The sequence below is a fragment of the Drosophila santomea genome, chromosome 2L, assembly GCF_016746245.2.
Source record: "Drosophila santomea strain STO CAGO 1482 chromosome 2L, Prin_Dsan_1.1, whole genome shotgun sequence".
Classification (NCBI taxonomy): domain Eukaryota; kingdom Metazoa; phylum Arthropoda; class Insecta; order Diptera; family Drosophilidae; genus Drosophila; species Drosophila santomea.
This window is the reverse complement of record NC_053016.2, coordinates 8,666,935-8,694,784: the sequence shown is the minus strand read 5'-3', so window position 1 is coordinate 8,694,784 and position 27,850 is coordinate 8,666,935. Positions and strand designations below refer to the sequence as shown.

Genomic DNA, 27,850 nt, shown 5'->3' with positions numbered 1-27,850 from the left:
AATATTCATTTGATTTATTAAAACTTCCAATTAAAAAAAGAAATCTAAGCTGCAATAGCAATTTAAATGGTATTATTTCTTCAGAGTTCGCAGCGCTTAGAGCAGAATTTTGAATTTAACTTTTATTTGGCTTTAAAGATAGTAAGGACCTTCATACGAAAGATATTTATTGTTTTCAGCCTCTCATCGTTATTTGCCAACTGAGAAACACACATATGTAGGTATCATTCCGCCCATCACTGACTGGCAAATAAAATCGGACCCGGATACCCACCTGAATGGCCAGTGGTAGTTGGCCAAACACGGCTCCGGACCCGTGCACGTGTCGCAGCCGGGGGCGCAGGGCAAACACTTGAAGACCTCGGAGTAGTAATTGCTTATGTTGTCCTGCTGCTCCTGCCAGGCAATCTCCATGATGGTGCCGTTGAATCCGTCCGGATGCCGCAGCGAGTAGAATCCCCCGCGGCAGAGGCACTGGTACGATCCACGGGTCCAGCTGCTGCTTCCGGTCAGCGTGGTCAGTAGTTTTCCACCAGTTAGCGTCGGTGCCTCCGCACTCGGCTGACGGTAGTCGCACTGCAAGGAGGCAAACAAATGCACTCGGATTAGACAGCCGCAGGTGGAATCATTACAAATGGGACAGAATGTACGACTTTGGTCATATATAACAAGATTTAGTTTACCTAAATAATATGTATTGTAATTAATAATAGAAATAAATAAATATATTTCGCAAGTTTGCATTATAATAAATTTACTTTAATTTTAAAGTAGTATATAAACAAGTTTTACCCATTTAAAATTAATTTATTTTTTGTGATTATTCTACTTTTTACATACAAATTTGGAAAGCAATCAGTAATTAGTAAAATAAGTGCATTGCCCTATAAATCGCCATCACAAAGAAATCAAAAATAGAGGGTCTATTGTCCGTTCTCGATCGGTTGTCCTGAATCGGAAGTATTGACAGAAGTTCCTCCTCCCGAACCTGCGTATGTATAGAAGGATTTTGATGCAATTGACCCGTGCTGCTCCTTAGAAAGAGTCGCCTTTCTGGAAGGCTCATCTTGCGCCATATGGAGACGCCCTCCACTCGCAGCTTTCCGGGGTTTTCTCTGCTGAATTTGTTAATAAAATTCTTAAATGCCGAGTAGCTACGAGTTCGACGTTCCATCGCAGATGGGTGGCGATAAACGGCCATTGGAGGAGTAGATCGCATATCCCGCCTGTTGGCAGATCCTTTGGACGTCACAGCTCCTTTGACTTTTCCATTCAGACGCTTTACCGACTTACGCGGCGGTGGAGTGCACTTCTTTCCCATTTTCTACTTAGTTTCTTGCCTAGTTGCATAAAGTTCACCTTTGTTGTTGGCCTTAAGTGAGTGGCTCCTGGAGTTCAATTGTCTATCAAAGCGTTGCAGGATTTCGGGGTATGTAAAGGATAATAGACTATATTTATATATGTACCTTAAGTGGCAATTGAATGTATAAACTGGGCAAATGTAAAGTCAAGGGTAACTGGGACATTAAATTTATTTTATAAATTTATATATAGAAAAGCCCAACTAAAAAGCCTTTACATAACTTATGCCTAATCTATGAAAAAGACTACTATACCCATCAGTTTTCATATTAAGTCTCATGTTAATAAAGTTCAGTTTACTCACCACCATGGAGGTGCGATGACACTTGTGGGAGCTGTGGAAGGCCTGCAGATCGTTGATGGTGCCCTCATCGATGGCCATGGGCGCCATCCTGCCGCCCAACAACGGGGATCTTCGTGCACCGAGGCGACTGTGCGGCTGCAACTGCTGCATTTTCTGGCGGCGACTCCCAAATGGATAGGGTTCCGCCTCGCACTGGTTGACCCGCAGCGTGGACACGTCGATGTCGATGCTGATGAAGCCCCTTAGCCCGTGGCGCCCAATCGGCGGGATGGCGATGCTGTAGGACACCAGCCAGCGGCTCTGGGAGCACGAGAAGTAGGGATAGGTCCACCAGCCCTTGTAGTAGTTGTTCGGCGGACTGGGCGCGAATTTGGGCGAACGCAGGGTGGGCGAGGAGGTCTCATCGTCGAACCTGCGGAGGAGATTCCAGATGAGTGCGATGAGTCCTTCTAGATATGCCACTTTAATCTTTAAAAACTAGTAACGAGCATTATCCCAACTATCCCTGCCTCAAACCTTTTTATAAAGAGAGTACTTCAAGTATTAATAGCTCTATCATTAAGATTGGTTATTTTAATTTGCTAGTAAAGGACACTGACTACTCATACTCCACCTACCAGGGATAACTGCCGGCGGGCTTCTTGCCAATCTGCAGTCCGTCCTCGTCGTACCGCTGCGTTTCCGCCGCAGCCCCCTTGACCCACCAGACGTAGGACTGGACCGCTCCGTTGGTCAGATTCAGGGCCAAAATGCGGGCTCCGGTTATGAAGTCATCGGTGAGCAGGCCTTTGGCCAAAGCATCCGACAGTCCTGTTGATGAAAAGCGGCAGCAATCGTTAGTAGGCTGGGTGAGATGGCCAAAATGTGATTTTCAATAATTGGTGGCGGAAATGAACTGAAAGTACGCAGAAAGTAATTACACATCGCACTTGCAATTGGTCGTGTCACTTGACTGCTCGTAATTGCTGATTACGGAGCACAAATTGCCCAACTTTAATTATTTATGTTGCAAGGGCTGCGGCTGCGGCTCTTGTTTTCCATTTTCCATTTTCGGCCTGCCATCGTTTCGATTTCCCAGAGGGAAATGCATTTCCATTGTTGATTTCCCAGCCCAGCCCAGCGACGTGTTTCGTTTGATTGCATGCTCCGTGATTTACATAAATATTATTGCAATTTCGACATTGTTGAGCGGTTATTGCAATAATGCTTATGTTCGCATGCGGAATTATTAATCGAGAACTACCGATGTTTTCAACCCCCCGCAGGATAATTTCATACTTATTAATTCCTACCTTTTACGTTACAATAGTAACTTCATAACATGATAAAGTGAAATCATAGACTGTTATCCATTGAAATAAATGTTATGAATACTTTGCAAATATCTGTTTTTCATTCTAGCTTGTTTAAAACAATTTCCGTGCAGCAGCAATGGCTTCTGTTTTGCTAATTAAAACGCCGCTTTTAATTGAACGACGATATGCAGTCACATGAATTATACATGTGCAATTAAATGTGTTAATCGCGCTACGCGACTTTGGATTGTTTATTTAATTGAGTAGTGGCATTCTGTGCAACTTTAAGTGCTTAACTTGCCACATCTGTTACTGTTGGTGCGACCTTGAAACAGTCATTAAAATCCACAGTTGTTCCTTTGGCCTTGGCGGAAGTGTCAACCCAACAACAATGATTAATATGCGCGGCAGGACATCAGAGGCCTTCTCTTTCTCCTCTTCTTTTCTCTCGCTCCCTCCCTTGCGAGTGCGTGAAAGTGTGTGGGCGCTGACTGTCAAAAGCTAATATTTTTGCAACACTCTTACGCCCTTCGCCTCTAGTGCTGACAGGATTTCGAAAACGAGTCCCAAAAAAAACTAAAACAATATTCATTATTTTTTAAAGACTTTCAGCTGCTTGTAACTCGTTCTTAATATTTTTAATTTTTACTAAATAGTATGAATATGAATTGCGAAATATTACAAAATATTGAAAAATATTACAACATATTTTAGCTTGAAGTTTTAGTTCAGAACAATAAATAATTACATTATTTAGGCTGTGATTACCTCCACAATTTAAGGAAATTTTATAAATATATTGAAGACAGAAATAATAACCTGCTAGATTAGCGGAAAAACAGCCTAAAGGATGTCACTGCTGTTTAACTTTCAGCGATGGAAAAGAAGTGTAAGGAAGCCAAAGCGAAACGAGAATTGTTTACAAAGTAAACTTATTTAAATTCGATTACCGCAACTTCCGTGGCACTTTCTTTATTTTTATGTTTTAGTATGTATGGGGTTTGCTTATTTTCCTTTTCCTGTTTGCCGCTGTTACTGTGCTACCGCACAAGGTATCCCCACATCTCGCAAAGTTGTTTCCTCCTTATCCTGGAGAAAGCAACTTAAACCGAGTACGTGCGTTTTTTAGTTGGCCAACTTTTTGGATTCCCTGCTGCGGGAGTGGAACTGAAACAAAGGATCTGTGATAGAGCCTTGTTGGACATGTGGGAAAAACGCGCTTTATGTTTACTTATTCCATCCGATTAAATACACTATCGCTTTATGGGTTTTCAAACATGTGTGCACTAGATTATGGCACATCATTTAAGATTATAACATGGGATAACAAGGAAAATTATATCATAGACTTTCAAAAACAAGACAAGAGAGAATACTATAGTCAAGTTCCGCGGCTATCAGATACCCATTACTCAGGTAGTGGAAGTGCTTACGAGGAATTTTAACATTTTCTGGAATAGCGGTAGAAATTGCAGAAAAAATAATAAAATCAAAACAAATAAAAAGTTTATATGTCCAATTGTTGTAGGATATATACCTTTTGTTAATAATATAAACGAAAAGGTAAATACATCAATTTAATTTCTGTGTACACAGCTTCTAAAAACGTAATATTCCTTTAAACACCTGTATTTTACCCTTTCTTTGTGAGTTGGTTTACAAAATGTGTAAAAGCCATAACAGTTTTTTTTACCGTGTACACATGTGTGCTTACTTCTTATCCGATGCCTATTCTGAAAATTGTGGCCGCGACAGAACACTTACGGTAAACAACATTTCGCAATGGCTGTCAGCTGGTTTTCACCTGAGAAGGTAACACACTGCGACAGGACGAATAACGTGAATACCGTGAATAAGGTGGACGGCGTGCTTATGGGTCACGGGCTCATTCATCATCCGCTCAGCCATTTTGTTCCGCACTCATTCGCTTCCCGTCATCAATCTTTTTTCCACTTTTTTGATAGTGGGTGGATTTTCTGGCTCTTGGGCCTGTTTTTGTTTTACTTCACTTTTTGTTTACAGCAAAGGTGTTGCAGACGACATAACAACAATGGTAACAATTTGTGTTTCCCTTTTTTCTTGGCTGTGCGGACAAACAGAAGTTGCAGGGCGTGTAAAATTGGCAATTATTCAAACTACAGTCGGACATGTTTTTGTTGCCTCATGTGAGGTTTTTTGCAGATGCCAGGTGTTTCAGGAATAATTAAATTTACCTGAGATTCGGTTTGCCTGAAACTAGACATTTGGGGCCAATATTGTGAGGCCACAAGTGGAACATTCAAGTGGGAAAGGCGACTAAATAATTCAAAGGAAATCCCTTAAATGTATTGTGTGATATATAGTCTCAATAAAAAATGTAACATTGCAGAGGTAAAGATCAATTTTATTTAAATTGCCTAACAGCATTTGCACGATACAAGGTACTCCTATCTTGGGACTTTAAATATTCAGGTTTCCAGGCGGTTTCTGGATGCTATAATCTAGGAAATTGTTTTTAAAACCTAAAGGAAGTCCAATCAAACAGTTTTTTCTTCTCCTCAAATAAAAATGGGTCTTCCACGCGTAACTCTTTTATTTATTTCTTTTTTTGAAAGGCTGGCTGTGGATTTTCCACTCAGCCTCTCTCTGCGCCTCTCACATTTCGCAGTTCGACGCTAGCCAGATATCCATTTGTGGGGCTACCGATGTTGGCCCTTTTAAATTGGCTTAAATTTATTCGATTTGCGAGGGCACTCTATGCGAATAATTTATGCGCGGCATCAAAATTTCAAGAGTCAAAATGGTCGGACGATGCTAAAATGGAGGCAAGTGCCAAAATTGTATACAATTGGCCGCCTCCTGTTGCGCTCCTTCGTTCAACATGAAGATGGTAGGTGAAACACAACGGCAACAAAGGACACCAATTTGCCTTCGTCTTATGCGATTTTTGCTGACACGTCTCACCTTTTTGAGCACGAAGGAAAGTCTGATATAGCTGTCAGCCTGTGTGGAAACACGGTGTGGAAATCATGGCCATAATGGCAACTTGTGCGCCCCAACACTTCCAAGCTACCCTTACTTTCCCAATTCCGATGCCGAGCCCGAGATCCAGAGTCCTGGCGATGAGTTCATTGTGCGTTCGGTGCTCTGTCTTGCCCTTGACTCTGCATGACACACTGATAGCGTTTTATTGGATGATTTCTACACTTTGCAAATAACGTGATGTGCTTAGCTCTGTTTAAATTGCTCGGCGACTTATGACAAGCACTTTAAAGTGAAAAGAGCAAAGGGTATAGGGTATTATACCCGTTGAAGAGTATGTAACAGTTTGAAGGAAGTGTTTCCGACCCTATATGAGATATATTCTTGATATATCCCTGTCCGTCCCTCAGTCTGTCTGTCCGTCCGTATGAAGGTAGAGATCTCGAGAACAATAAATCCTAGAATGATGATTACCACCATTAGCTAAGTAGTGGGTATCTGGCAGTGTCTTCTTTTCATACCTGGAAAGGTTTTCGGCTCTCAATAAATAGATTTCCAAACAATTTGGCATTTCATTAAAAAAAGAAATTTAGATAGAAGAATGAGTTTGCTGTTCTTAAATAAATGCTAGAATTTAAGGTCACACGTGGACCATTCATAATTTCTTTCAGTTCATCACTTTGGTGGGCATTGTCAAGGCTGCTGTTGGGCGACTGGCGACTGGAGGCTGGCAACTGGATCAGAATGAAAGTCTTGTCCTGACAGCCGTGCAGCAGCAGTGGGGTTGACAACGAACGACGCACTTGTGGCGCATCAAGCGATGCCGCCGCTTCGTCCTTTTTTGCTTCGCTCGTACACCCAACACCCACTCAGTGTCCTTTACCGTTGTTAGACCCAATGTGAACGTTGTTGCTGTAGATTTCATTTAAAGTTCACATTGTGCGTTGTGTCATCCGTCGCATTCGTTCCTGTATTCAACTGTGATTTACCCACCAAGCTTTTACAGGAACATCCTCAACGAGAACAAATGGATAGGGGGGCCCGAAGGAGCAGATTTTGTAAAATTAAGCAAGGACATGTATGGCAATAAGTACATATATGCACAGCATTTCACAAGGTTCGAGAGCCAAATGAAATCTTTGCACAGCACAAGGGCTTCAGATTTCCACTTGGGGAATACAAGGATGTTGTTTGAACGGGAGAGGAGCAACGATTTTGTGGAATAAAAACTCATTTAATTCTGAAACATTCTGGAAAAAAACATTTCATTTTTTATTTCCTAATTTTGTATAAAAACTTGAAATTAAGATGTATAAATTGCGATGGAAGTTTCAAGTAATGGATGGTTTCAATATTTAATAAAGTCAACCAACAAGTGAATGTGTCCGGAAATTTAAAGAACCCTGAGATCCCGAAATCAACTTCAGTGTGGCATTCCCAACGTGGCCACCGAAATAACTTTAAATGGCCGGCATTCAATAAAAAGTTGTGGAACTGAAACCATATCGATACAGTTAAGCCCACGCACACATACTATATTTTAATCGGCCGCATGTGGGCCACGCGTATTGACTTGGGTATATGAATTTTCCCAGCAGGAAAATGTCATCCTGCTGCGATAACAGACCAAACATTGCCCGCACGCAAACAAAAACAAAATCAATAATCGATGATGGGATACAAAATATGGCTATATACTCGTATGCTGGCTGAAAAGGTAGGTGGAATTATTTTTCTGTCCAAACTCACCGCCGTGCCGAATGATGCCCACTTCCTGGAGTATCGAGGCGGCCAAATCGGTTTTCTGTCTGGAGCTCTCATATCGTTCCGAGTTGATGGGCACTTGTAGGGGTCGATATAGGGTCGAGATGCACAATGTCCCCAAGTTCTCGGTGGCAATGTCGTGTATCGTCACCAGCGATTGTTCAATGGCCGTCTGTAAGTGGTTGGGGAATGGGTCATTATTATTATTTAAGTCGGCTTAATGGGGGGTGGAAATGGCCTAAGTACGGAACTGAATGAATATTTTCATGTTGAAGTTAATGGCGGAAAAAATCAGTCAAATATCTAAAATATTAAGAAATCTTACAATACATAATTAAATATATACATATGTATATGTATTCAATTATGTTTTCTATGTCACATTTGTCAGAGTTAATTCCACATTGTTAATATTTTTTAAACAGATTTTGACTTTGTTTGCCTTATGATTTTACAACTGAGTTTTTCCGAGTGCATACTCATATTTTGGGTCTACCCAAATCACATTTGGCTGTCTATTCAAGTGATTGTTTCGCTGGCAAACGCATTAAAAATTTCTTTATTAGTTCAAACAATAATTTATGTTGACCATCATTTGTTAAGACCCTTTTATCGTTTGATTGGAAAATTACGTTATTGACTTTTCATTTCATTTTTTGAATTTTTTGTTGGCTGCTCGGTTTTGTTTCGACTTTAAATTGTTAAAGAAAAGAGAACGAAATTGCATTGAAAACTTTTCTAAGAATTTTCACTCGAAGCTTCCATTGTTAAGCAAATGTTATTTGGTTTGCTTGACAAACCAAGACAATAAAGTTTTGGGCCAGAAAAATTGGAGCTCAAATGCGGAAGTTAAGTTACACCAAAGCTTTTCGCAACAAATTTTCCTCGGCAAGTGTCTATGTACATCAAAATTCGCTTGTCTCAACTGCTAACTACTTAACTTAATTAACTGGGCTCATTATGTACACTAAGCCGCAAGAAAATGAGCGAAAATGGTTTGCGAAATTAACTTGTGTGAATTGCGGAATTTAACTAAAGTAGTGTGCTATAATTCAATTTTGTGTGGGTTAATTTCCAAAGAAGTTCAAATCGATTGTGTTAGGAATTGAGAACTATAGTTTATAGGCCCTACAGTAATTCGCCTAGCGTACTGCATTTGACAGCTCTTATCTTCCCCCTTGAGCATTATTAAGTGCACACTAAATAGCCACTTTATTAATTTTGGAGTGGAAAGGGGGCCTCAAGTGGGCTCCCGTCTGCAATCGCAATTCAATTAAATTCAGCCGAGTGCCCCAAGCTGCAGAACGCACCTTGAACTCAGCTCCACATTTGAAGCCCCTCATTCCCACTCTTGGCCAGCACTTATACCCATTATTTCAATTGCACTCCTGTGTAATTGCGGCTCAAATGGGTTAGCACTAGGCAACATGGAGTGCCTGCCAACGCGGAAAAGTAATTGAGAAGATCCACTTCTTGGGCAAATACAACTTGTAGGGAAAATAATAATGCTTTGGATCCTTTTTTCTATTCTTAGTATTTTGTTAACGCGTTACGCGTGACGCATTAACATATAGCCAAAGAAATATATACAAGTACATACAGAAAAACCATTATATATATGCGATAAACCAATCAAATAACTATCTTTCTTTTTTTATCAATATGACTCAATGGGTTTTGCCTACTTACCCGAGTGACCGTGTTGCCATCGCCGATCCGCACGATGTTCCTGAACGAATCCTCCAGGATGTCCCAGTTGCCGGAGAACTTATCCCCCGCTGATGCGGAGCCATGTGCTGATCCCGATGAAGTGGCTGCCGTGGATGGGGATAGTGCTGTGGTCGTCGTCGTGTAGTTGCTCCCTGTTGTTGTGATGGCCTCGGGATTTGTGGCGATTGTAGTGGCTGCAGCCGCATGTTTCGCAAATGCAACTAGGAGCAACAAGTGCAGCCACAGAAGAGGAACAGCTCGTGTTGTTAGCCAAGTGTCGCTGGCCACTTGTTGCTGCCCCTGGCAGATGGCATCTCCATCTCGAGGACCTGCCACGCCTCCATGCGCACCCTTTGATCCCTCCGCCGCCTTCGCTGCCGCTGCCGCCTGCTTCTTCTTTCTGCGCCTCACCGCATTGTGCCAGCATCTCATTGTTGTTTTCGCATTTGCAACTGCAGGGGAAGGACACAAAACAGAGAACGTGGATTAGAGGCAGACAATAGTGGCCATTAAACGCGATTTGCACCCGTAACACCGCGAAAATGACAATTGTAAAGGTTCTTGAATATGGAAACTGTCTACGACGGAATGATCGTTTTTTTTTTTTAAACACATTGATGAAGAACTTAAATCACTCCCACATTATGCCAACCATAACGCACAACTTTAATAGGCAAAAAATCGAAAAAAAAAAAAGTCTTCAATCGATAAGGACTTTATGTATACGTATGTATATGTTTTTTCAGCCAGGTCCTTATTACACTTTCTTACAAATGGCTGCCATTTTTCTGAGTTTGAAAGCACTGCAAATACGAGTAAAAAGAATGTGAGATGTGGGTGCCACACTCTCTCTTTTGGGATTGGAAAAGCCATTATTATGACAACTTGCGCAGACAGAAGTGGTCTGGAAATCAAGTCCAAAACTTACTTCCATGCCTTTCAGCTCAGCTCAAACGCAAATGTGTGGCATTTCCTTTTCCTACGCGTTTTATTTGATATTTACATTTCGCTCGCTTTCACTGTGCTGACGTGGAAATGGGTCGGTTCTGCAAGTGTTTTCCACCCATACCCTCTTATTTTATTTATGCCTTCAGTATTTATTTACGAGTTGGCTTCATTCAGCACAGAGTTGTAGGCGTTTAAGGTAAGCAAATGGCTATCTGTCCATGCACTTTCTTAGCTGTCATCGCATTCTCTAGTTTCTGACTTTTCTGAGTTTCTTTTGGTTTTGTTTACGCTTTCCCTGGCCATACATAAATATTTGATCAATTTATTAAGATTTTTTGCATGTGGTAGGTGCGAAAGTGAAACGGACATCGAATAATTGAGCATGGGTTCGGAAAGCAAACAAATATTATTAGTTTGGATAAGTTAATATGCCATCTTCTTTCGAAAAGGATGTATCTTTAAGATTATATTTGCTATTTTACATGGATGTGGTCAATAAGTTTATATTGGCGCACATGTCGTATACGTAATTTAAATCCAATGGCTTATTTCGCTACATGATTTATTATACCCTTTGAGCTATTTTATAAACAGTTGTAACTTTAATGTTTCGTATTAAATGATAACAACTTTTGCAAGTGATCAAGCGAAATTTTTGAAGGGACCAAAGAATAAAAGTGGCAATTTTCAGTGTTATCTTTCATTATGGATAACTGCTCCCCTGTTTGTCCAGAAACCCCATCCCAATTACCTCGTATCCACGTTCTAAAGCTGTAACCACCTCTTGGCCCCCAACCCTATATGCATTAGCCATTTGTTGGTGTATGGTAAATGTTTATAAAAAAAATTTGCCAACCATTTGAACTTGACTGACGACAGCATGTGGATAATGACGATGATGGCGATGGTATGGGATTATTATGATGCCGCCCACAGCGCTCCATGTTTATATTTATTGTTTACAGTTGGAAAATTCCCTCTTCTCTATCTCCATGGTCGCGTTTTTCGCGTTTCATAAGCATGACTAAGCAGCGAGCCAGAAAAAAAAATACCACACACACACATGGCAAAAAGTGCAGACAGGCAGCGATGCTGAAGAAATATGAGCAATATGCAAAGGATTGAGTGGATAGCTTTTGACTGGCTTTGCCACCAGCAGCTCGTGGCCAAATGTTCCGAGGCCAAAGGATTCAAGGCACACACACACACACACACACCGTCCCCCAAAAACACACACACATACCAATACATCAAAAACCGAAAAAAGGAGACTTATAAGCAAAAATGCTGTTGAACATGGCTGCCAGTTGTTGTTTATCCTTTTTATTTGCTGGCTAAAATAAACATGAGCGGGGACAAAAACGAAAGTCCCTCTAAATCTGTGTCGGTCACATGGGGAATTTGCATGAACAACTACACTGGCCAGCAAAATCATGGCTATAAACTAGTGAATTAAAAAATATCTTTGAAAATGATTGTTTAATGTACACTTTAGCCATCTTTTGTTGTTGTATTTCAAACATAGCATGGAGCTTTGATATTATTGTTTAAATCTGTGTTAGCCAGTGTAGGCATGTAAATTGACAAAAACGTCTACCGTTTTAAGTTTTAAAATGTTTTTTTAGCCCTTCAGCATGTCGCATTTTTGTGGGCTTCCTATATATTTTTTTTTTGCTTTATTTTCTGCTAAACTCTTTTCATGCATAAAAAATGTTTTTGGATTTGGATCCCCTGATGGAAAGGAAACTTTTCAAAGGTCATCCAAAGTATAGATAGTATACCTATACCATTCTATGGTTGTGGAATTGGAATTTCTGTGCTATAAGGTGAAGAACAGTTAGACTTTTAATTTATTTTGTACGCCATTCTTTTTGTGGTTTGATTATGCCTTTATACTTGATTTACAGAAAATATACATAGACTGCCATTTGCATTTCCACTTTGCCTGGTATATAATCTAACAAAACGTCTCCCTTACAATTGAAACTGATCCTGTGGCTTTTGCTAACTGTGGTCCTTCAAGGGTCCTGCCAATCATTTCAGCCCCTCCTATCAGGCTTTTCAAATCTTTTGGACAATTTGGCAATACCATCCGAAGCAGATTTTCTTGAATTAACCAAGGTCGTTGCCGGCGGGGTTTTTTTGGGCTGGGGAAAAACTCCTGAGGCTTGCATTAATTTAATGAGGTTTCTGCTGCCTTTGATTTGCCTGTGGTTAATTTTTTTCTGCCATCCCATCATTTTTTTTTTTTTGTCGGCTTGAGTGCGCCGACAGACGTTGAAGGAAATGAAACGTTTCAACGCCTTTTCACTGGATTTTCTTGCCGGCTTTCCTTTTTCCCCAACCACTGAATTCATTTGCCAACTGCCTGCGGTCAGGATGTCACAACTCAACTGGAATAAGTGAAGTTGTCAGTTGGCTGTTTTAGTTGTTGTTCCTGGGATTCCTTAAGCTGTTTCGGTTGTCATGTGTTTTGCATAATGCTCTGGACTTGATTGAACATCGGATTCGACATGGATCTACTTTCCCTCGTCTGTGGCCAAATTAGGTTGTAAAAATTGGTCAGATGATTAGGGTTATCTCTACCCATTTATCTACGTGGCCTTTAAGAATGTATTTCTCAGATAAAATACAATCTAAGCCTTCATTACCTTGTAAATATTGTTGTAGACAGCATTTATTATGTGCACTTATTTTGTGAAATTCATTTATATATATATATTATACGTGAAACCGTTTAGTTAGTGACTAATTTATTGTCGGAAAAATCCATAGTGTCATTTACCAAGTCAGCCCGAAAACATTTGTACAATGTTATATATTGTCCACATTATAAAGTCATAAAAAGAATACAACCAATGAGCTCATGGAATGTCTTGGTAATAGACCGGAAACGGAAATGGGGAGGCAAACAGAATACGAGTATCATAAAAATCAAATCATTGCAGAGCTGAAATCATCGCATGTGAGCAGGATAAATGCATTGCAATGGATTGGCAGATGGTTTTTGTCCTTTTTAGCGACCACTTTCCGGCACATAAAGCACATGAAATTATTATGATCGAAAATCAATGGAAGAGAAAAGAGACAAAATCAGCAGAATGTGGCTAAAACGCACAATTGCTGTTCGAGACACTGCGTTGGGAGTGAATGTAAGATGCTTTTACTGGCGAACTCTAAATGGGGCTTAAAGGACGCTTGACCCTCCCCCAAGCAAAGTTCCATTTGAAGAGACGCACAAATGTGTAAAGCAGATAAAAACGTGCTTATGAAAAGGTCCCTGGAGCCATAGATATAGTTTATGCGATGAAAGGCAGCAGCCACGGACCCCAAAATAAAGCCACTGGTCGAGGAGCCAAAGATGGGGACAACCACTGCTGAGCAGCTCAAAGTTTGTTTGCCTTTTGCCTCAAAACGAGGAAGTAATTTAGCTTTAACCCATTTCCATAAATAAAAGTTTACTTTCATGTCCGCAACTTTGGACAGGTGCAAGTGTTTTTCCGGTGGCCTTAAAGGCGGAAAAGTCGAAAGGCGACAGAATGTGTCGTAGAAACTGCAACTGAAACTGCTATGAGACAGCGACAACAGCTGGGAAAAGTCATTTCGCTTCGGGCACTAAGAGCCACATTAGAAACAGATGCACAAAAATATCTTTGCAGAAAATAATAAAAATATATATATTTTTCAATCCTCATTCTGTCATGAAAATGCGTTGAAGATATTTTGAAATGATTTAAAAGTTTACTGATTCAAAATATTTGCAGTCTGTCAATTTAAATAAATAAATTCGCAGTCTGATTCATGCAAAGAGGTATTTTGTGAAAACTTTTAAGTTCAATAAATGCGAGAGGAGAAGCAGTGCAATTATGAAGCAAAGCAATAATAATACTGACAAGCTGCTACGCCTGAAAAACCAGCAACATTTACAAGGGCATCGCAAGAGCAAAAGTCAAAGGAACCGAAACAGAAACACTAGTGCCAAATTAAAAATAAACTTATAAACATGTTGACAAATTTTGTCCCTGCTCCTTTTACTTGCTCCTTATTGTTTTTACTCCTCTTTCGTACATCTCGTCCTTTTAAGCGCATGTCATGTGGAAAAATGCGCTGGAGGACACAACTTGAAGCTGGCGGAAGGAATGCGCAAAAAGTAATAGTCGGCTACCCCAAGAGGAGCCCCACTAAAAAAGACTTAGTACGCGCAGCTGGAATAGCACAGAATTCAGGAGCAGCTGCGTTTGATGTCTTTACCCAGGAAGTGGGTGGAGCTGGGCTTCGACATTGCATTGCCCCAACGGCATAGATATTCTATATAGTATTCTTCGTTTGGGCGAATAAGGAGCGGAGGCCACCAAAGTACAAATGCTGCACATTTTTATACCCGCATCTCGCATGAGGGTATACTAGATTCATTGAAAAGTATGTATTCGGTAAAAGAAAGCATTTTCGACCATATCAATTATATATATTCAAGTACTATATATTCAGGTTCAATAAAAGATTTGGACATGTCCGTGTGTCTGTCCGTTTGTCCGTATTTTGGTCTGTCTTCTTAACTTTTAAATGTTTGATCCATGCCTAAAACTTAATTCTAGTTTAAAATCCATGTGCATATGTGAAAAATGAGTCACCACACGACGACGCATATGTTAAATTGGATGAGCATGAAGAGGAGCTCGTTAGAGCCCCATTCTACGTCGCCATCGTCCCTGTCGTGTGTCAGTTGCAGTTTGCATATAAATTAGCGTAATTAAATGTCGAACAAGTGCTATGAAATTACAGCAACAAAACTGTGCTTAATTGTGCTTTTTTGTGTTTTCTGAAGTAAGAGTACAGTTTGTTTAATCTAGCTCAAGCGAGTGCTCATATAATGCTGTTTCAACTTAACAATCAAAAAGTGCGTATACGCCTTGTTGGATACTGCTACTGGTTATTAATTTTCATCACCTCTGACATTAAATAATAATCCTTGTTACAAATTCATCACACTAAACCCACATTTCCTCATTCAGTTTGTGACCTTTCCAACCCATGTATTCAATCCACCTCTTCGCACTTTGGCGACCATTAAGTGCGAAAGTTCCCTTTGGAGGAAGGATCCTGACTTGTTTGCAACAGTTTCTTGGCACTTTTAAAGGATTTGCCAGAGTCACTGGGCAGAAGGCAGGCGAAATTAAAATGGAAGTGCAAATTTGTTTCTGTTGTGAAGGCAGCTCTTTGGCGTTTGACTTTTGGGCCACGCCCACGACTGCCCACTGGGAGATGCAAATGAATCTGCCCAAGCGGTTTATAAAAAAATGCACGCCCTCCAGGATGCCACGCCCCTTTCGGCTCGCTTTTGGACGAACCATTTCTGTTCACTTTGCCGGCATTTAGTTATTTTCCCTGTGTAGGGAATTATGCAGATATATACATATATATTTGAGTAATGAGAAAAGTTGCGATTGGGGGCAGTGCGGATTATTCATTAGCCGTGGTTTTGGCTCGGTTTTAAGCTTATTTAAGACTACTCCTTTTATTTAGCTAAACTCCCTTGCATCGCAAACTTTTGAATTTAGTTTGTTTTTTTTACAAAACTTGTTTAATGTATACCTGATACTATTCTTACGAGGGTCTTTTAATATGTTGTTAAAATATTATTCTTTTTATTAAAATTAATTGAAATAGCTGTACAATTGTCAGCTATAAGAAATGCGCTATAGGTTTAATATATGTTGAATATAGTGATCTCTCTAGTTATGTGTTTATTGTGGCTCGTGGCAGGTCAATAATAATGTAATTCCCCGTTTTCATTAGGGGAAAACAATCAACACCCAATAAAGTTGGCTAATATGGGTTGATACGAAATACACGGCTTCATCAGTGAGTTACATTTCTTTAAATATCCTGTAACTCCGTTGGTCATTACTATTTATTGTCATTGGCAGCAGACAACATGTGGCTCCATTTTATTTTGTGTTTTTTCTGCGTCGAAGAAACTCGGTCGGGAAATGAGTAAGCAGCTAATAAGCCTCAAGAACATAAGCAGACTAGCAGCTCAAATGCTTACACACTGACACCGATAAGTTCGCATACACTTGGGGCTTTTGTGAGGTCTATTATTTCGCAGGCTCTGTTTTCCAAGCTGCTGGTGGGGCATTATCGTCAGACATTGAGTGCTATGATTGATGTGGAAAAGCATGGAAAAGGCTTTGTTTAATTATAACAAATGAAAGGGCTTCGAATGTCCTACGTTGCAAGAATCTTACAGCAACTTGCATGTATAAGTATACATTTTTCAGTTCTTTAATAATCATAGGCCGTTTTGAGATAATCTTTTGATTGTGTAAACCAGCTTAAATTTTATTACTTGGGTGTTAAGCCTATTTGTTAGCTTCCAGTAGACAATCATTTTCAATTAAACCTGCCATGTTTTCCATTTAAGTAATTAGTCCGTCGGGCAAAAGTTTGTCGTTTCCATTAAAATTAGGGCATTGTTTATGTATGCTTGCAGGCAAAATGTCTTTAATTAGATTAAAATGAAAATGATGTTAGTTGAGTAGCTTTGTGGGCTAATAATTATGCGACCAGAAATTAGTTTATGGGATATTTCAATTAAATGCGATCTACTGAAATTAAACCTTATAATGTCGAATGCTTATTTGGTTTTAGATGACGATATGAAATCGAATGCTTATTTGGCATTGGATGATGACATGGAATGCAATAAATTTAATATCGCTTGTGATTTTAAAAGTCATTATACACCGCATTAGTATGCAAATTTATAATAAAATATAGGATTGATGGTTCAATGCCCTCTTCAGGTTCAGAGTCCTGAATATTTACTGAGCAGACATGGGCACACTTTTCATTTTGGTCTCAGGAGATGAAAAAAAGGTGAACGAACAGCCAAACGCATACACATATATTTCGCATATTTCTGTTCAGAATTTGTAGCATACTTTTCAGGGGCCAGCCGAGTTCGAGCCTTAAAGCCATTTAATTTTATTACACTTTGCGGACTTTAAGAGCCAAACGGCGGTTAAATGCCACCCCCTTCTACACCCCCAAAGGCTCAACGAGTTAATAATTCAGGGGATTCAATTATGTACAATAATTTGGTATATGCTCCACATAAAATGTATATACACACAGGCTCTCGTAGGTCTGGGCTAAATTTAAATCTCTAGAGTGGTGGTTTCGGGTCTCATTTTGCTAATACACTTGATGAAATGGAATATCTATGCCGTACTTGGGGGAGCTGCTTGATGTTGTTGAATGAATTATGAAAATTGGCTCGGTTGCGTTTTATTCTGCCAGGATAAGTAAAGGTTTGTGTTGCTTCAAAAATATAGTGTTAAAGGAAAACTGGGAGCTTTAATATGGGAGTGCAGCTACAATAGTACAAGAATATGCCTCTGCTTAATTTATGCATTGCCTAGAATAACACTTACTCATCAATTTCTTTTACTTCCATAAACTTACCTCCTTTTCCTAAAGCTCAAATCATGACTCGCACTTTTTCTTGCCTTCTGCAAAGTTAACGACGTCTGATTTTCAACTGTTTTTTCTTTGTATCAGTTATCACTGATTTCGTTATTTTCACTTCATCATCTTCCTCCTCTTTGGAGTTGTTTCTTTTATTGTTTCGTTTTATTCAATTTTGTGTGGAGCTGCTTTTTTCTGTGTGCGCACAAACATTTAAATACATTTTTAGAAATGCTATTGGCTTTTGCCAGCTTTTTGAGTATTTGCGAACGTCGCTTTGGCTCGTAATTGTTGAAATTGGCTTTACTTTAAGTTATGCAATGTTTGTTTATTGAGTTTATGCGTAAATTCTGCCGAGTTTTTTATTGCCTTAATACATAAGATATGTAACCAATATTTCAAATTGCTCTCTTTGTTTCTCGAGTGCTAATTATTTTTACAAGCTGATTTTATTTGGTTAGGTATAAGCAATCTTTAAAGTGCCATTATAAATTTCAATTATAGTATACAATTTAAGGGCGTAAAATACCTGTGCCAAATATCACAAATATTTTGATTAAAATTCCCTCACTTCCTACGGTAGCCTGCAATCAATTGCCAACTTTTTGCCAGCTTTCTAGCAATTTCCAACTTAGCATCCGTGGAGCCGAGCACACATTATCGTTAATAATTAATGGAACTAAAAGTTTGGCTCAGCCCACAAGGACAACGGAGGAAAGTTGGTGCACAAACTTTCTGATGGGGCAAAAAAATAAAAGTTTTAAATACTCTTAAAATCTGCTAAAGGCAAATCGCAAGAGGAGTTCATTTGTTGGCTAGTCTTTCGTAAAATGCCCAAAGCTGAGATGATATATTTATGAATATATATTAGGCGTGAAATGTCGGTTATTAAAAAAACTTAATTGATGCGCTGCCGTGGAACCTGTTGCCGCCTCATAAAGGCAGAAATTCTCATCGGTTTGCCCGTTGGCAGCAAAGTTAATTACAATATTTCATCGTTCAGTCGTTGGTGGGGGGGTTTGGGTGTAATTTTTATATCCAACAAATTGCCAACAGCGCATTAAACACAAATGTACAAAAAACGACGACGACGACGAAAAAGTGGACCAAAATGCAAAGCAATTTGTAGTAAATAAAAAGCGGAATGCTTAAATGGCGCGCAAATACGCAACTCAAACAGGAAGGCAAACTTTTCACGCCCCCACAACAAACACCCGTATAATACACACATACATATACGCGTCTGTGTGTGCTTGTGTGTGTGTGGGCACTCACACAGAGGCAATCCGCACAGATGGGGCCAATACATTGACATTGGGCACACGAGGGACTTTGATTTTCATGACCAAGTGAAAGCGAGACGCCAAGAAGAAGACGCCAAAGTGCTGGAGAAAGCAGTGGAAAGTTGTCTTTTCTTTGGCAGGCAGAAGGTTGAATGCTCTTAGCACACCAACGTTTTGAAAAGGTAGAACTTGCAAGGACTTTGCAGTGGTCAAAACTACAAAATATGAACCCAAAATGGATGAAAAAGTTAGCCCTATAGCTTGTGTATCTTCAGCATAAGATAAGATAGCATAAGATCTTCACTTGTTAATGATCCAAAGTATAACTGAAAGGGAATCGGTTAAAATTTTCTATTCTAATAAAACGTTGTGAAATAATTTGTTTCTATTCTAATAAAACAAGTTAAAACAAGTTTGTTAAACACATTGTGGTGAAGTTACGTTTTATTACAAATACCTTCTATCTAATAATATTTTTTTTCCAAACAGCACAAGCGTAACAGAGTATAGAAGTTATTATGTATTTTTGTGAACAATGCCTATAAATAATTGGAATTCCATATTCTTTATACAAAAAAAGTTTCTATGCACTGGAACTGCTTAGGATTATATATAGGTGTAATAATAACGTTATGATAATCAGAGGTGCCATTTTTCGTAGATGATTCGTTGCAAGGATCTTGCGTTTGCATTATACTCCAGCAGTAACTTGTAAGTAAAAATCAGAGGCAGACACACCGTTTTCTGTCTAGGAGAGATTTATGTATTTCTTATGTTATTTTCTGTTCGTTTCTCGGTTTTACTTCTTGTATTTTTGGGCAAACGCCCACGCGGCGCCAAACTGCGCAGTCTGCTCTGCTTGATTATTCAACAGAGCTCCTGCCAAAACACATTTCTCCATTTAATTGCAGTCATTAAATTGAATTTAGTTGATTAGTTTTCGTATTTAATACATTTAGTAATTAATTCGTCTATTGCGGAAATAACAAAGTTTCAGAGTTTTATTTTTTAAACAATCTATTTTATTTTTGATAGTTTTATAATAATAATCTTAAATTTCGGCGGATGTTATTTTATAGTTTTTTGACAACAACACTGATGCTGCGACACCCACACACACACTCGCACACACACACAGGCGCAGGCTTGCTTTAAAGGATGTACCGTTATTCCGCTGGGGCACAACCGACACACTCGAAACTCCGCGACAAACTGTCCCGTTATCCGTGGCTCCTGCTGAAGGAAAAGTTCGCTGGCTTCGTGCTTTTCCGCTTTTCCGCTCTCCCGCAGTCGTGTGCGTGCTTTCCCTTTCTCTCTGTTATCAATTTGATTTGATTGCGCTCCGAGTCCTCGCACAATCTGCCTTCGCTTGGCCAAGGGTGTCTGCGTCCTCAAGGATATATGGCGAACTCACCACACTTGTCGCTCTTTCGCTCTCTTTCGCTCTCTTCGTGTGGTGCTCTCTCATCAAATGGTCGCGAAGACACCTGTAGTGTGAAAGCTTTCGTTTGGTGCCAGTGTTGTCATGCCAAAGTAAACAATTAGCATACATCAATTTACATCCTTGAATGTACATTTCAGTTCATAATTTCATAGATTCATAAATTCTTATCTAAAGTTAAACATTCTGTATAATTGTGCATTTCTGCTGTGCATTTGTTGATTGGTAATATTCATCATTCTTTTAATTTAGATTAAAAAAGGTATAGATTAAAAATGGTTCATTTAATTAATTTCTGCATTTAAAGCTCTCGTTCAAGGGCATTCGTGAAATATGTATATGTAGAAACTGAACAGCGGCAAGCTTACCCCAAATGAGTTATAAATAAGTCATGCCACCGTTGAGCACACTGAAATACTGTATTCAGGGAACTGCTTTCCCGTAAAAAAAACCATTACATTTTAATTCGCAATGACTGATGCAACAAAAACAACCTGTTGACATTTGGCAGACTGTGTGTGTACCGCTTTTTCTGACCCTGTACTTTCCATGCACATCCACCGCATAAAGCGCTTCGGTATAAAATTGACTAGCGTCTAAATGAACTCTTGAAAGAGCTCTGACATTTCACATTGCCTTGCAGGGGTCACGTGGCTCATGTCGAGCTTTTCACTGAAAGGAAATCCAGTTCATTGAAAAGGTCAATTAACTAAATTGTTTAAACGTTTGTATAGTCGAATAAGAAAATAAAACATCTATATATACAAAACAAAATAAATACAATATTTATACATTTTAACAGTTTTTAAAGTTATAAAAGAACACAAGCTATCTTAATTTTCGTCGTAGGTAAATGTCAAATATTTCGTTTGTATACTTAAAGTAAATGCTCGATATGTATACCACTAAATTGAAAGGAAATTGCTTAATATCCTTCCTCCTCTTTTTACGCTGAACTTTTTGCAGCTGCCCTTTTTCCGTTGAAGAACTGACCATTTTAAGTTGAAGCCACTGCCACTCCGGGTCCGACCTCTTTTAACCTGACCCTCATGACCCAGCAACAGTTGACGTAATTTGCAGGTAATGTGTGTGTTGCCTGTTGCCTGTTGCTTCTGTTTCCAGCCACTTTGCTGACCAGGACAGCCACATTTCATCCGCTTTCTCCCCAGGCCCCTGAGGCTCCTTATTTATTTCTCCTCCAAGGGAGGACGATTCGTGTGCAAACGAGCCAATCGAGCCACATATTGATTTACGTGTCCAGTATGTGTTCTAGTAGTCTGTGCAACCAGGCACACAGAAAAATTGCATAGAGCATAAAGATTTTAATTAGGGTGTTTACATTCCCCGATGGCCTGATTTATTTATATTTCTATACTAAATTAATTAATTTAATTAGTAAAAAAGAGCCTTTCCTATTATTTTGTACTGTGTTTACATTCTATAAAACTTGCATACCCGAATATTATGTTGAAATGAATAGAGCAGCTACCTTGTAAAAATAGGACAAGTTTTGGAATATGTAAATATAGTTATACTGTTTTAATGACTTGATTGCAATTTGTTGCTTATAATTCTTATTTAATTTTATTAATTTAATATCAGTAAATACTTCTCAGTGCATTGATAAGGTGTGTAATGTGAAACACGCAGTGTGTGTAACCAAAAGGAGCAGCATGTGTGATAAAAATTCAATTGAATTGAAGACTTCTTGCACATAATGTGCAATTAATTGAGTTTTCCTTGACACTCAATGGTGTTCGATTGGCCCTCTTTTCCGTGAAAATAGATTGAACCGCACCCAAATGTAATTTAAAATCTAACCTCATTTCGGATGAAAAATTTGCATTGGAAAGGGGGAGTAGAAACATATTTCTGCACACATTTCCGCTGCACTAAACGTGATTGAAAGCGGAAATTGCTTCATGTCCTTTTTTTCTACCGCCGAGCATCCTTCCTCGTCCCCGTTTTCACTTTTCCACGAATCCCGACTTCCGTTCGATGGTCGCAAACTGTGGACTGGCTGTGGAATAGAGGCCCTGACTGATGACTGGCAAATCGGGTTTCAATTGACATTTGATAGAAATTGCATTAGAAACCTCTGTAGACGTCCTCCACTCCCTCGTCCTTTGAGTCCTTCGTGGAGTTTCGGCTGATGTGATTACCGCGGGGCTCGACAGAAGCCTTCGCCCCCCTGCGGATTTTCCGCACCTCGTTTTGGTTACTCTCGGAAAATGGCGTTGGTTGAGTGATTTATGAGCTACCAATTGACTGATAATCGCCAAAAACGTGCTGCAAATTGTCCATTTAATTATATTGTATATTTGATTTACGCTTGGTACACTTCAACAATGGTTTTATTCATAAATTTATCTGGTGAAATCCTGAGCTACAGATTGTTTAAAAAAGCTTATCGCTTTCAATGCCGCGCTTTATTTTATTCATAAATAACTATACATACATAAAGAAAAAATTGCTTATTTTTTGAGCGAAGCAAATATTTTTTTATAGCAGCCAGCTTTTTCAAGTACATTTTTTTTGCAAAAAGCTCAATTTAATTGAGTTCGACTGGGCCTTTTATGACATTAGCCCCTCGTTGCGCAAAATTGCAGTCATGTCAAACTGCAGCAGGACAATTAAATAGGATGTGGCTGCACTTACAGTCTGAAAAGGGACGCCAACAATTAGTTAAAAAAAAACTAAAGTAAGTAATCTGAAAACGTACCGAGAAAATGAAAGTGTAGTCCAGGGCAAACAGTCCCACGCCGTTAAATTGAAAGAAACCCTCCCAGTGCAGGAATTGCAGTGTAAAAGACTTCATTTTGTTGTAGAAGAGATCGTTGCTCAGCATGAATGCCGGTTTCTTCTGCATAATTTCGTGGACTATCATCGCCGATTGCTTGGAGTGATTATTGGCATTGCAACAAAGTCGGAGCACTATGTAGGCCACCACCATGGTGGTGAAGCTCCAAATCACATACAGATAGGTCATGTAATCCAGCAGACGACTCTTTCCGCCCACAATGAAGTTGACCTTGGTCTCCAGGAAAATGCCAAAGATGCTCACCACAAAGCAGGCCGCCATATAGGGTACACACTGTGGTCCAAACTCGCCGTTTGTAATCACACTAAGCGCCAGGATTTTATCGTGCAACTTGAAGAGATCTGGTAAGTTCGCTTCCGATGTGTTTCTAAATTTCAAAAAAAAATTATTTAATATTAATATGCAAAGATAACATTACTAATTCCTTTTCGAAAGTAGTCAATATACAAGTTTCCTAGGTAATTAGATTTAATAAGCAAAACATGAGAAATATTGTAGTAAAAAAATGTGGTACTGTTGTTAAAAAAAATTGTTTACTGTATGGCTCACTCCTAAAAACTGCCATGAAGTTTTTATTCAAACAAGCTCATTAATTAATTTTCATATAATTCTGATTCGCTTAAAAACCTCTTTTAATAATGTGCTGGCAAATAAATACATATTAAATAGCCATAAATTAATCAAACCTTTTTTACATAATCAAATTAATCAAACCATTTTTGTGAAACCTGAAACCGTGAAAAACCGATAAAAACTGTTTGCATATTGCTTGGTTTTGGAAAGTAATTAAATTTAGTAAATAAACAAGTCATACAAAAAGCCATGAAAAAGTACTTGATAAACATTTCAAGTTTGACTTTTACTTAGGGAATGCAATTTTCCTTTCTTTTCGTTGACACATTTGACTGATTTGCCTGCTGACAAGTGAATGCAGAGAAAATAAATGTCAGCTTAGCACAAATCGAAATGCATAAGTTAAGGTAGCCAAACAACAAACATTACCATTAATCAAATCGGTTTTTTGTTGGCTAAAACCATGGCCGCCGAATCGCTGTTCCCTTACCCGGTATTTTCCACAATGGTGGCATTGTCATAATCAAAGTCATCCTCCTCCTCATCGTTGCTGGTGTCCGACTCGTCCTCATCGTTCTTCTGTTGGCCCTTCTGGCGCTTCATTTCGCCGGCCAACTTGTGCTCATTGCCAAATGTCGTCCTGCTGCCGTCCGTGGCCGCAATTGGTGTAACGGTCTTCCGCTCCTTTTTGCCCTCGCTCTCGATATCGAACACGGTGAGGGGGGCGTGGCGCTGGCGCGCCTCCTGGTTAATCTTCTCCAGCAGCATGTTAATCTGCTCGAAGCGCTGCGAGATGACCGACACGTGATAGATGAACTCGCCCTGGATGATGCTGCCGGCCAAGTACGGGAAACTGGACACCATGAACGGAATGAAGGCGAGATGGCCGAAGGTCCTAAACCGAGAAAATTTGGCCAACGTTAGTGGGCTTTAAAGTTCAACTGGCGGTGGTTAGGAATTGGTAGAAAATTGCTAGGATGTATTCGAGTAAAAATAAAGAAACTAAAAGGTATACAATCCAATTGTGTTAATTGGACAAACAATTGTCAATTGGGCAAACAACTTTAATTTATTTATATTTTTTAACTAATTTATTATCTTTTAATTTAATTCTACACCCAATTTTAAATAAGTTTGCAGATAACTTCAACAAGATATAATATAATCACTAGCACCTCCTCTTTTAAAATTACACTTATCCCACTTTCTGCATTGTGTGGTATCAAAATATTTAGTAATTTTATAGTTATTTTATCAATTAAATTTGAACTGGTTAACCGGAATACTCACAAGTACAACGCTCTGACGTCATAGTACAGGGCAAAGGTGAAAACGCAGAAGAGGAAGAGCCAGGTGAAGTGGTAGGCCACACTGTGCTTCACCTCGGTTACCTTCACCTTGTCCATTTCCGCCACGCTCTGGCATTTCTGGATAACTGCATCGATGTCATTTAGTTTCTCATCAAACTGCAGGAAAAACTCCTTTCGGCGATAAAGACTCATCAGGGTGATGGTCAGATATAGAAATGCGCCCAAATGCATGAAGAGGTGATTGCTCAGCCTGCACACACTATTGCAAGAGTCCAGAAAACAGAGTCCAACCAGTTGGCTGACATTTATCAGAAGGTAGCAGGCCACATAGAAGATGGGCACAATACACATCATGGCATAGTCGAGTATGAAATTAGTTTCCGATTGCTGGCGGTTCAGTGGAATGAGGCCTATGACCTGGTTTTTGGAAGATATGTGGTTAGAATGCACAGCAACTACGCATATTTGATTTCTTTTCACCATTGAGAACCAATTCATAATTTTAATCATGTTGCTGGAATTTATTTGCCACTCCGTTTGGGAACTTTTCTATGTCACTTTTCTCCTGGTACTGCCACTAGTTCCGAAAGGGTTTCCATTTTCCCTATGTACTCACTCGATTGTTGGCATAATGAAAGCGCTTATACGCAGTGCCGGGGGAAAATAATGCGCATATGGTTAAGATAAATATCTTCGGAGGGGAGCCTAAAATGCTTTTAGCTTATTAAATGTGAACTGTGCACCCCGAGAAATTAGTGAGCGATAAACGAAAAGCGAGGAAGTTAAAATAAACAAAACTCACTCACAAAGTGTGTTTAATAAGCATACGTATTCAAGAAATTTCTGTAGGGCGGAATTAACAATTAACTATCAAGCAGTACATATTAAGTTAATTAAACGGGAAAAGGTTTAACACAACTTTTTTTTTAGTGCTTTAGTTGTTGATCCGCTATTGTATTGATTATTAATATTACTGGTCGGTCGACACTGAAAATTATTGGTTTCAATCGATATTCAAAAAGTAAACTAAATAATTCCGAATAACCCTTGAATATAAGCTCTTAACTTAAAACTAGAAAAACGTATCATAGCTTTTTTAAAATACATATGTGAGGTTTTGCTTACCTGATAAACAAATAAAATTGCTTCCATAGCCTGCGTTTCTTTAAATAATCTAATATTGAAATTACATGTGCGGATTCCCAGGATATTCAAACACCCATGTTCCCAAACTCCCACATTCATTGCCGCCTTTGTGTCGAGTCCTTGAAATCTAATAATTTCCACATATTTTCCCCGTATTTTACTTGCTAATTAAACAATTATAAGTTAGTGCCGCCTAACAGTAAATTAACAAGTATGTAAGACAACACCGGCAATAAGATTTCCCCCTCGTGTTGCCAACTAGCTAAGACGTTTCTCGCCTAAGAAAACCAATTAAAAGCAAAGCCCTTCCTGCCAGCAATAACTGGCGACAGGGGACGCTGAGAGGTGGTAGAGAGTGGGCCAAAACCATGAGATGATAAAATGCAAATTTCCCCAGAGTTGGGCTTTCAGTGCGGCGGATTGGAGGGGGAGTGGCAGTGGGGGAAAAGGGGCTTACAGCAGTTACAACTAAAACAAGACGGCAATGGAAGAGAGAGTGTAAGGTGATTTTCCCGCCTGCCGAATGCCTTTTGGCCCACTTAGTAAATAATTGAGTTTGCATCGAAGGCACGCACCAACACACGACATTCATGCACACGCACTCACACATATTCAGCCAAGGGATCCTGCGCGGGCGAGAAAGGACTTTCGTGAAAAGGGACGAACCAACATCCTGTGCATCTTACTTATGCTCATGCACGTCCAATGGACCGCAAAGCCCTCGGTTCCACATGCCATAGAGATGGCCAATTATGGGCACGCGACTGTAGCTACTAGTAACTAATAAATTATTTTAGTTTCTAAGAACCTTAAATTTATATACTTACAAAATTTAGCTAATGCTTATATGCTTAAATTTCTTATAAATGTGAAGTCTAATAAAGTAACTAAAACTTGGCAGTTTTGCAAACAAATATCACTTATACGACTAGTTGGCCAGAAACAAATAAAAATTGGTTATACTTTTAAGCTCTACTAAAGAAATTCAACTTACTATACAGGTGCACAGAAAACATTTGCCTTTGTTTCCAGCGAGTAATGTGATTACAAAAATTACTCATTCGCCTCGTTGTCCACAAATTACACTTTTGTACTTTATTAGAGCGTTGTTGCTATTTCTTACTTACAGACGAACGACAAAGCCGTGTTCTCTGTTTTCGTAGTTATTAAGAGGATTATTATTTTTTTAGACAAATGTCTACGTTATAAAAAAATCCCTTATAAACCCATCTCTATCTGCTACACACATGCTATGCCAATGAAATGAAGCTGGTTAATATTTGCCTATGGAGCAATGTTGTCCCTGAATGTCGTTATTGGCTCCACGTCATGGGGGGGCTTTTCCGGGAAAGTCTTTTAAAACGCCGCCGAGTTGAAGCATGCAAATTTGATGCGCACATTAGATTAGTTTATTGTAGTGCTCGCTGGTGATTGTTATTGCCATTGTGTGTGTGTTTGGGTG

The 27,850-nt window shown here is 39.3% G+C and overlaps 3 protein-coding genes across 3 annotated transcripts in view; all 3 read right to left on the bottom strand.

Annotated features, from left to right (window-relative positions):
* The window catches only part of LOC120456567 (probable G-protein coupled receptor CG31760), a 28,011-nt gene extending 7,710 nt beyond the window's left edge, over positions 1-20,301 (bottom strand). The window contains 7 exon segments of the mRNA XM_039643452.1: positions 275-576; positions 1,667-2,078; positions 2,284-2,476; positions 7,672-7,858; positions 9,376-9,848; positions 17,812-18,009; positions 20,262-20,301. Coding sequence (XP_039499386.1) covers positions 275-576; positions 1,667-2,078; positions 2,284-2,476; positions 7,672-7,858; positions 9,376-9,828 — 1,547 coding nt within the window. The 5' untranslated portion in view covers positions 9,829-9,848; positions 17,812-18,009; positions 20,262-20,301.
* LOC120456584 lies at positions 830-1,517 on the bottom strand. Its single transcript, XM_039643494.1, has one exon. It carries the CDS (start codon positions 1,319-1,321, stop codon positions 863-865), a length of 459 nt encoding a protein of 152 aa, XP_039499428.1. The 5' UTR covers positions 1,322-1,517; the 3' UTR covers positions 830-862.
* Positions 20,302-23,112: 2,811 nt separating the features above from the next.
* On the bottom strand, positions 23,113-25,752 carry LOC120458545 (gustatory and pheromone receptor 33a). The gene is made up of 5 exons (XM_039646226.1): positions 25,723-25,752; positions 25,223-25,659; positions 24,423-24,827; positions 23,261-23,726; positions 23,113-23,199 (listed from the first exon to the last, which is right to left on the bottom strand). Exons 1-5 carry the CDS (start codon positions 25,750-25,752, stop codon positions 23,113-23,115), a joined length of 1,425 nt encoding a protein of 474 aa, XP_039502160.1.
* Between the last annotated feature and the right edge of the window lie 2,098 nt (positions 25,753-27,850).